At 38.4% G+C, this 9,809-nt stretch overlaps 1 protein-coding gene across 2 annotated transcripts in view; it reads left to right on the forward strand.

Moving 5' to 3' along the window:
- Positions 1-8,801, forward strand: part of UST (uronyl 2-sulfotransferase) — a 263,751-nt gene extending 254,950 nt beyond the window's left edge. For both annotated transcript variants that reach the window (XM_033102766.1, XM_033102765.1), the window contains one exon: positions 5,857-8,801. In XM_033102766.1, coding sequence (XP_032958657.1) covers positions 5,857-6,140 — 284 coding nt within the window. In that variant the 3' untranslated portion in view covers positions 6,141-8,801. The remainder of the gene's footprint in view (positions 1-5,856) is intronic.
- Positions 8,802-9,809: the final 1,008 nt, after the last annotated feature.

The following is a 9,809-nucleotide window of genomic DNA, read 5'->3' on the forward strand; positions in this document are numbered from 1 at the left end:
GAAATGTCCACTGAATTACCAGCAAGGAAGCAAGAGTAATTTGAATGGTGTAATGAGGAAACATAAACCAGGTTTTGATGAGTTCAGTCATGTGTATAAGTTGAACTTTTGGTGATAACAAATTCAGACAACTCTTTAAGAAGTTTCGCTGTAATAGAGAGGAGAAAAGGAAGATAAAAGATGGAGGAGGACACAGAGACAGGGTTTTATTTAAGATGGGAGAAACCTGAGCACATTTGAATTTTGGTGGAAGGAGCCAGTTGAGAAGGAGAGGTTGACAATGGAGAAGAGAGATGGCGATGAAGAAGTGAGAGTGAGGCAGACAGAGAGAAAAGAGATAGATGGGTGAAGCAAGAATATTAATGCAAAACTGGAGCTTAGTGAAAACTTAGCTTTCACAAGAATCCTCTGAACTAGCTGTCACTCACTGTCTCCCATGTTTAGACAGGGAATTTAGGGAAGGGCTAAGAAGAGAAGGAGGACTGAGGCAACTGAAACACACTTGGCGATCTTTTGCTATCTAAAACAGGATCTTTCAAAACTTTGTCTTAGTGCCACGAATGAAAAATTTTCCTTTATTCTTACTCTAAAATTCTGTTCTATCTGTAGAGTTTTCTAGCAAACACAGGACTGTCTCCTAGCGGTTGTTCTGACTAGCCCTCCCAAATAGGCAAAACACTTTCATCAAGATAGTGAGGTGATGGGTAATTAAAATTTGGTTGGAAAGGCCACTTGGGATCTTATGAAATCTTATGATACCTTATTAGAGATGTCTCCTTACCTTATACAATTTGGATAACGTAAGCCAGTATAGAGAGGATCCGAGTGGGATCACCAGAAATCACTTGATGGAGAACACTGTGAAGTTCAGATGCTGGCTGTTGGAAGAAGGCTGACTTCTCGCCAACTCTGTAGATCTCGGGTCACTTTCTGACTGGGTTTCTGAAGAATGTTTCTTACTAGAAACACGTAATTACAAGTTCAAGCTAAATAATCACCCAAGTAAAGGCTTCCTGGAACAGAGAAGCTCTCTGAATTGTGATGATTGTTGGTTGTGATGAGGGATCATTGGCCTAGTCCAATTTTTTTTCTAAATCAACCTTTTTTTCCTTCCAAAGTATACACACATTAGCCATTCTCTGTCAAATGTTTGCTCGTTTCCTGTTGGATCAACTACAAGTCTGGGCTCCCCAGTCAACATGAGGAGGAGTAGGCTCTAGGTCCATTTGTTGACCACCGTCCTGCTCCATTGCTTGTGGAGAAATATATAAGAAACAATGATAAGTTTGCTGACCTTTCTGAAACTAGGAACAACACAGCTGAAACACACTAACTGATTATTATGCAGATCCTCCTGCCTCTGCCTCTTTCCAGCTGCATGACCTTGAACGAGTCAAGAGTCTTGGTCAGCCTCAATTTCTTCATCTATAATATGGCTTTTCCACTGAGGGTTTATTGTCGGATTAAATACCATTTCTTAGTGTAGTGTGTAACTTCTTAGTTTAGTGTTTGGTACGCCTTAGTTCTCACTAAATGTAGTCGATACTATAAAAATACACCACAAGGGATCAGGCTCAGCTGGGACCATCACTGTCTCTTCATGAATCAGTTAACTAATGATATAAATATATCCTGGTGTTTTTTTTTCACTTATGCTCGAATGACATGCTATCACTTTTGTTGGTTACCTGCTCTGCCCACCCATCAACTCTCCCACCCCCGGCCATAGAGAAACAGACACAGGGAAGAGAGTTTTATTGCAATGACCTTGGAGTAACTTTATAGCAACTGACCCGGTTATCTAATCCCAATCAAAGAGAGAAACGTATAAATCCATCATGCTATCATTTTAAAATTCCCAAAATTTTACTGGCTTGCTGTTAATAACCCTTTACAAATCAACTCAATCCATTGTGTAGAACAACATTTTGCATCCAAATTATTTTACAGATTCATGTAGGAACTTACTTTGTTCTAGGTTAAAAATTCAACGGATGATTTTCTTCGATGGTTTTATGGCCAGTGATTACATTTGCTGTATATTATTTTTAGGAAAATAGTGTTTCGATCTCAAAGAGATTTGAGGCAATAAAGCAGATCCCTGATTACTTCTTTACAAAGATCTAAGCTCTGCTATGCTTACTCCCTTGGGTCTTTCTCCAAAACAAGGTAGGGGTGGCCTTTTGTTTAAGTTCCGGGCACTGTTAAGCCCCTCCCCTTTTATAATATGTAAATCCAAGTCGTCCCCTCTTCACTGTTGCAATGTTTACGACTATACACTTGACCAGCACACAAAATAACTAACTTCAGTATTTATCACTTACACTGGGGGTGAATACTTGTTAGAATAAACAAGATATATGAAAGATTCTTGAAGGAAATGCAGTTTATTGATTTCTCGAAATCAGGGATTCTTAAGAGATCTGTAAAAACCTAAGATATTTATATATGGGCTTCCTGATACCCTCCCTATCTTCCTGAGCATACACTTTAGTCAGGTTTTCAGGAGGATTAAGAATCTCTCCTCTGAATTTTCTGCAGAGTATGCCCTGATCAAGCCAGAATGGAGTACCTGGAACTTACCAATGTGGTCTGTCACCATGAAACTCATATCTGAATTTACTCTAAAGATGTTAAAATGCTAATTTCATGATAGTTTCTTTCTTATGAAAATTCATAGAAGATATTTCTGTATGGTTTGATAACTAGGAATAGATGTAGATTGTTTCAAGTGAAGAGCCACAGACATGTTCCATTCTTTGTTGGCTGCTAGAAGGTTTAGTTAGAGTCAAGCTCTTGACCTACTGCTGCATAAATAGTTAGGTTTTGACAACATACATTTTGTGCTACTTGATATTGGGGCGTGAGGGACAAATAAATAACATTTCCCCCTGTCTGGATTCTCAATTGAGAAATCAATACCGGAGACAGACAGATGGGGATCCAAATATCAGCTCTCTTACCAGTTAAAGCGAGGTGGGAGAATGCAGCTCGCGTGTGAGGAGAAATCTGATAATATTCCACCCTGAGTTAGATAAACTTGCCCACCGAGTCACAGGCATGGCTGGAAGCCCTTGTCCTCCTGTGCAGGAGGATATGAACTCTCTTCAAACAGACACACTCTCCCCAGAGGGATTAGCATTTCAAACCCTTATCCCAGATGCACAATTAGAAGAAACCCTCTAGTACCTGCCATTCCTCCCTGAAAGAGGGGCTAAGGCAACAGGTAGGAACATTACTCCAGGAAGATCCTTCCATATGGAAAGGGAGAAATATTTACCCACAACACAGACATGTCTCCTATTTTTTTTCGTACCTTCCTTATTCTCCTTTTGTCAGTTTCCTTAACTATTTAGCTAATTGCAGAATATATATTTTCGCAAAGTTCTTTACACTCTTTTTGGAATGGGTTGGGTTAAATTGTTTAACTAAAGAATTTATTTTGAAATCACAAGAATCTTCATATTTTATTCGTATAGGAAAAATAAAACCCTACACAATTTAGAGTGCTCCAGGAGGAATTGTAGAAATCCAGAAATGAGTACATTATTTTTCTTGTGCCTCTCAATGTTTAATTTAAAACTTTTTGTGCCTTGTCTGTCTTTAATATGATATTTTTTAAGTCAGTGTTTTAAAAACACAAAGGGGATATCTATATTTAAAGCCTATTAACATGACTTCCCTCCGATTATCTATAGTTAATATCTGCAGAGAAGACAGACATTATAAAATGTCCTATCATAAACCTGTTTTAGAAGAAACTATGCCAAATTCTTTAACAAAAATTCTAGAACTGGTGTATCCAAATGTGTATTATGCCTTTCAAGAGACTCCTTTTGAAAAACAATTACCCTTATTTCAATGAAGCCATTACTACTCAGAGAACTTTTTAAAATTTCTTCTTTAGAATTGCTATTGGAAGCTTCAGAAAGTATCTCAGATACCCTCAACGATGACAAGTGTTTGTCTTGTTGCATGAATCTGATTTTGGAAATAGCCTCTTGGAAATACAATCAGCAAATAATGTACCTATTCAAATTTGGTGACAAAGGTTTTAAATAAACATGATAAAAGCAAATATGGCAGATCTTCATGATCTTGGGTATGAAAATGGTTTCTTAAATGTAACACCAAAGTATAGGTAAGAAAAGGAAAAGTAGATAAATTGGCCTTCATTAAAATTTTTAAATTTTGTGCATCAAAGAAAACTATCAACAGAGTAAAGCAACAGCCTACAGCGTGGAAGAAAATATTTGCATATCATATACCTGATATATAGGCAGAATATCCAAAATATATAAAGAACTTTTATAATTCAACATCAAAAAATTAAACAATCCTATTCAAAAAGAGGCAAAGGACTGGAATAGACATTTCTCTCAAAAAGGTATACAAATGTCCAACAAGCATATGAAAAGATGCGCTATATCATTAGTCATTAATGAAATGAAAATCAAAACTGCAATGAGATACCACTTCACACTTACTAAAATGCCTATAATTTTTTAGAAATAGAAAATAACAATTGCAAAAGAGGATATGGAGAAATTGGAACCTTCATACATTGCTGATAAGAATGTAAAGTGGTTCAGCCACTGAGGAAAAAAGTTTGATGGCTCCTCAAAAAGTTAATCACAGAATTACAATATGAGCCTGTAATCCCACTCCTAGGTATAAAATACCCCAAATAATTGAAAATAAGGACTCAAACAAGTATGCACAAATGTTCATAGCAGCACCGCTCACGATAGCCAAAAGGTAGGGGAAAATCCAAGTACCCATCAATGGATAAATGGATAAACAAATTGTGGTGCATCCATACAATGGAATATTATTCAGCCATAAAAAGGAACGGAGTACTGACACATGCAACAACATGGAAGGATCTTAAAAACATTATGCTAGGTGAAAGAAGCCAATCACAAAAGAGCAAATACTGTATGATTCCACTTACATGAGGACTCTAGAATGGGCAAATTCATAGACAGTACGTAGACTAGAGGTTTCCTGGGGAGGAGAGGATAATGGAGGGGCATAGGGGATAGTATTTAATGGGTAGAGAGTTTCTGTGTGGAGTGATGAAAGAATTGTGGAAATAGTGGTGACATTTGCACAGCATTATGAAGTAATTAATGCCACCAATACGTACACTTTAAAATGGTTAAAATTTTGTCATGTAAATATGTATAACATTTACATAACATTTTTATGTTATTAATCGTTAATTTTAAATTAAGCAGATTTTACTTATATATTTTATTAAAAAATAACCATTTAAAATTTACAACAGTTAAAATTGTATTTAAAGGATCTAACAGTCCTGCCTTTATTTTTGTTGACAAACACCTTGCTGAAATAGTAAAATGCAACTGGTTTTGTATCAAATTAAACTATCACTAATAGATGTCAATATTAAAAAAAAAAAGTGGTGAGGCAGCTTTTTTCCTGTGCTTCCTTCTGAAAGCAAAGCCCTTTATGTGTGTGACAGAGAATAAAAGATGAAAAACGGGTAGATTTTGCCATTCAAAGGAATATATAACTTACAGTTAAGAATTGAATTGTGGTTAAATTGCATAGTTCACATCCCATGAATTACAATATGAGTAGAAATACAACCATAGAATTACAATCGTAGAATCATTTATGTTTCATTAACGAATGTTGATATTTACCTAGAATATGGTGAAATCTTTCCAAATATTGGTAGGACCCCATTTTCCCTTCTAGTCCGTGGCTGTTGAATGTCTTTGCTTAGGAGCTGCCAGTGTGACGCAGGTCACACAGCCTCACTGTTATCCCTTTTAAGCTAAAGCGTGACAGACAGAATTGCTCATGTGCAACCCGGTTGTTTTCCAGAGCATAGGAAACTTGGAAACATGACTGTGACCGTGAGGAAGACCGTCCCCTCGCCGGAGGCGGTGCAGATTCTCTACCAGCGAATGAGGTACGAGTACGAGTTCTACCACTACGTCAAAGAGCAGTTCCACCTGCTGAAGCGCAAGTTCGGACTGAAGTCCCACGTCAGCAAGCCCCCTCTGAGACCCCAGTTCTTCATTCCGACTCCCCTGGAAACCGAGGAGCCTATTGATGATGAGGAACAGGATGACGAGAAGTGGCTCGAAGATATTTATAAGAGGTGATGCCAGCACTGTGTTGCCTCCAGTGGCTTTATCTCCCCTTTTCCAGAAAAAAATTTTTTTTTGTTTGGGGAAGAAAAATCCTGAAGGGACTAAATTAATGCTCGGCTGCATTAAAAAGAACAAAACATTCCCACAGGTTGGGGTCATTGGGAGATGCCCGGTTTTGCGGGTTTTATTTGTTTAATTTTATTCTGTGTTTTTCCTGGCTCTTTGGGTCCTTCCCAGGTACACACTATATGACTCCATCACAAGGCATCTCATCATGAAATAGCTTTATTCCCCTAGTATAATGAGAGAGGGTGGGGGGAATATAGTCTCTACCCCAGTAACTTATCATTTGTAAAGTGACTTGTAAAAATATTACCTCAGTGGAAGGAAACATCCAGACTTGTATATTTCAGTAGAAATACAAAAGCACTTCCAATACCAGGGAATCTCCTCCAGAAGGATCTATGAGGAGAAGGTAAGCAGATAAGGACATCAAAAGGGAGGATGTCCCTGGATAAGTGGTTTCTACCCACATGGGTAAAAGAGTGCCTCTGGTCCATCTCCAGCATACTTATTATCTCTGAAAGAGCAAGTCAGCTTGTGCCATGCCCACAACCCGTCCAGAGCCCTGAGTACCTTTTAAGGTCAAAGTGCATGGCAAGTTCCATCGAGACATTCCATTTCCAAGTCCCATTCTGACAGATTTCCAAGTAGAATGGCAGGGAAAAGAATTTGTTTGCTGTGTAAGGAAGCATATAAGCAAGACAGATCAGCCCTGGAGGTCATGTGGCATAGGAAAATGGCATGAGCGTGTCCTTTGCACCCAATATGAAACATTTCTCTCCCCAACATTGCTTTAACTGAAAACCCAGAAACCATTTTAGCTCTGACTTTGACCTAGGGCAGAAGTTTTAAGCCTGACCACAGACAATGCACAGGCTACCAGGCACATCCCTGGCCAGCTGGGTCCCATAGTACCTTTAGTCCCTTAAGAGGTACCGGTTTTTGGTAAAAAGGGATACCAAGTTCTGTGCAGGCAGCAGTGAAACTATAGTCCCATTTCTTATGGAAGCAGCTCACTCCTCAGAACCCTTTCTAGGACATCAAGAAAAGAAAAGGCAAGAGCGTCTGAGTAAGGGACTGCTTGACCAGCTTTATGAGTAGGTGTCGGCCTCCAAAGCGATCTCAGTGGATGTTGGACAGTGCCATACCTCCAAAATATCTCCTCCTCATCCCACTCACACCACCTGCCATCTATCCAGGATGCCTTCGTTCCATCATTAGAAATCTGTTTCTTTGGATTCTGAAATGTTTTCATCTTTAATTATCCCTCTCCCTCCACAATATATATATATATTCCTGGGTGGCTAATATACAGCCAACTGAGAAACAGGGCTGCAGGAGGTGGTGGCAGGCAGGATATGTGCAGCAAGTTTTGCCTCCTCCGTGTTTTCTCCCCTAGAGCCAGCCTTTCAAGAGCACTAGCGAAGTGTGAGTTGGGAATACTTAATAGTAAATAAGACTAACTTTACACAAGCTACACATTTTCTACTTTTCAGAAACCAACAAGTCTCTCTAGAGTTTTTTCTTCGTTCACTAAAGTTGGACGATAGCCAAGATATAAAGCAAGTCATTCGGAACCTGTCAAGTGTGCACTAAAGCTACTTTATCATGAGATGTATTAAGAAGGCTCCACCCCGCAGGAGTCCAGTGAAGCCTGGGACCACAGAGGTACAAAGTCCAGCATTTGGCCACTTGTGGGCCTCCTTTCTGCCTCAAAGAACTGGGGCAAGGAAGTGATTAAGGGAAATGTTCTTAGAAGAGGAAACCTCCTTTGTCCTGTTTAGAGAGACCAGGGCCCTACTATTAGACATGCTTTAGAAAGCAACCCAGACAATAGCTATCAAATTCGAAGCAAGAACAAGAACTGCCACCTGGTATGCTGTGAGTCATTTCTATGAAATTGCATATGAAGAATGATAATTAGTTTACACACTGTGCAATCTCACTATCTGCAAATAAAGTTGAGTTGGCTACGAGTTCTCTGCTGTTGTCAGGACAATTAGTCATTTAAAAAACATACCGCTTAGTGCAAGTTCACATGAGTGCTTCTACCTGTGTGTTCAGAGGCATTTATTGTCAGCAGTGAGCATTATAACATCACAACAGAAGATGCTGACTGATTTCCTTGCGGGCCCTTCATGTTAGTTTGTCCTAACAAACAGCCTCTAGGTCCTAACAGCCAGAGCCCGTCATCAGTGTATTTGGCACACATGACAACATTTCTCTGGCCCTGAGCCCAACACAGTTTGTACTTCATGAAATATATTGTACATTTTACAAAGTTTAATTTAAAAAATACATTTTAAGCTGGTTGATCTTTGACTGCCTTATTTATTATAACCTTTCAGCACATTCCAAGGTTTTAGTTACTCAGGAAGGAGTTAATTAAAATAATTTTATTTTGGTCTGATGGATGTTTTTTAAAAGGAAAATTATTATTATGAACCTTCAGCCTACTTTCCTTGAGTGCCGTAAAAGTGCTTGTAAATCTTTTTTTTTTTTCTTAAGAAGAAAGAAAAAAATGGTGTTTGACATTGATGGAAATTGAAAAATATATATGGAACTGAAACATGAGCTTGGCTAAAATAAAAGCAATCTGTTTGAGCTGAAGTGTTCCTTAACTTATTCATTACCCATGTAAATAAATGAATACAAATAAGTTGACATTTTTTTTCCATTCTGTTGCTACCTGGAATGTTCCTCACAGCCCCGTGAGCCTCAGAGATTGGCCAAGCTTTTTTTCCTCAAATGTGATTTTTGGAAAGATGTGTTTTTAAAAATCTATAAACTGTCACTCTTATAATTAGATGACACCAAAAAAAAGCTGGCTGAAAAAATGAACAAGTCATTCATTGGTCTAGTTGTGTGTATAAAACACTAAACAGCTGCTGACTTTATTGCTATGGCACCGGTTGGTTTGGTGTCAGCCTGGAACCATCAACCTCTGATAGTGGGTATCTATGCGACATCTGCATGACATGGGAAAGCAAGAACATGCCATTCCACGTCTCTTAGTGTGTATGCAGGTCTCTTTCTCAGACATGTAGAGCTTCAAAAGCTGAATGGTTCTAACCTCCCAAGTGAGCAGTTTTGATCCAGAAATGCTGTCCCTGAGAAATTTCACTGCTGCATCAAATGGAACTCAGAGAAAGAGGCAATTGCCTTTCTTTCTAGATACCGGAGCCTGCATTCCAACTACATGTGACTACTTCGTAAAAGAAAAGAATCAGAATCTTAGTACTAAATGAAAGAAAAATCCATTTTGGCAATAATAATATGCTTTACTTCAAGTAAGATTCTGTGAGTCCTAAACAGCGAAGTGATACATGGTTACCTTTCTTTACTACTTAATTTGTTTATCTGTAACCCAGTCACATGATGTTTGACTCTGTGAGAACTTTAAAGGCAAAAGTACTAAACAAAACTGGACTATGCCTCCTCTGGAGTTACTTGTTCGGTCTGAAGTTCTTTGTAAGTGTGTTGTTACCTGAGATCTTATCCAGTGAGTTATTTAATTTAAAATGAATTTTGCAGATAATGGCAGTATTTCTTAAAAAGCAAAATGATGATCCACAGCCATTCAGGAAAATAATTCTGTGGGTCAAAATTGTGAAATGC

The sequence above is a fragment of the Rhinolophus ferrumequinum genome, chromosome 3 (genome assembly GCF_004115265.2).
Source record: "Rhinolophus ferrumequinum isolate MPI-CBG mRhiFer1 chromosome 3, mRhiFer1_v1.p, whole genome shotgun sequence".
Classification (NCBI taxonomy): Eukaryota; Metazoa; Chordata; class Mammalia; order Chiroptera; family Rhinolophidae; genus Rhinolophus; species Rhinolophus ferrumequinum.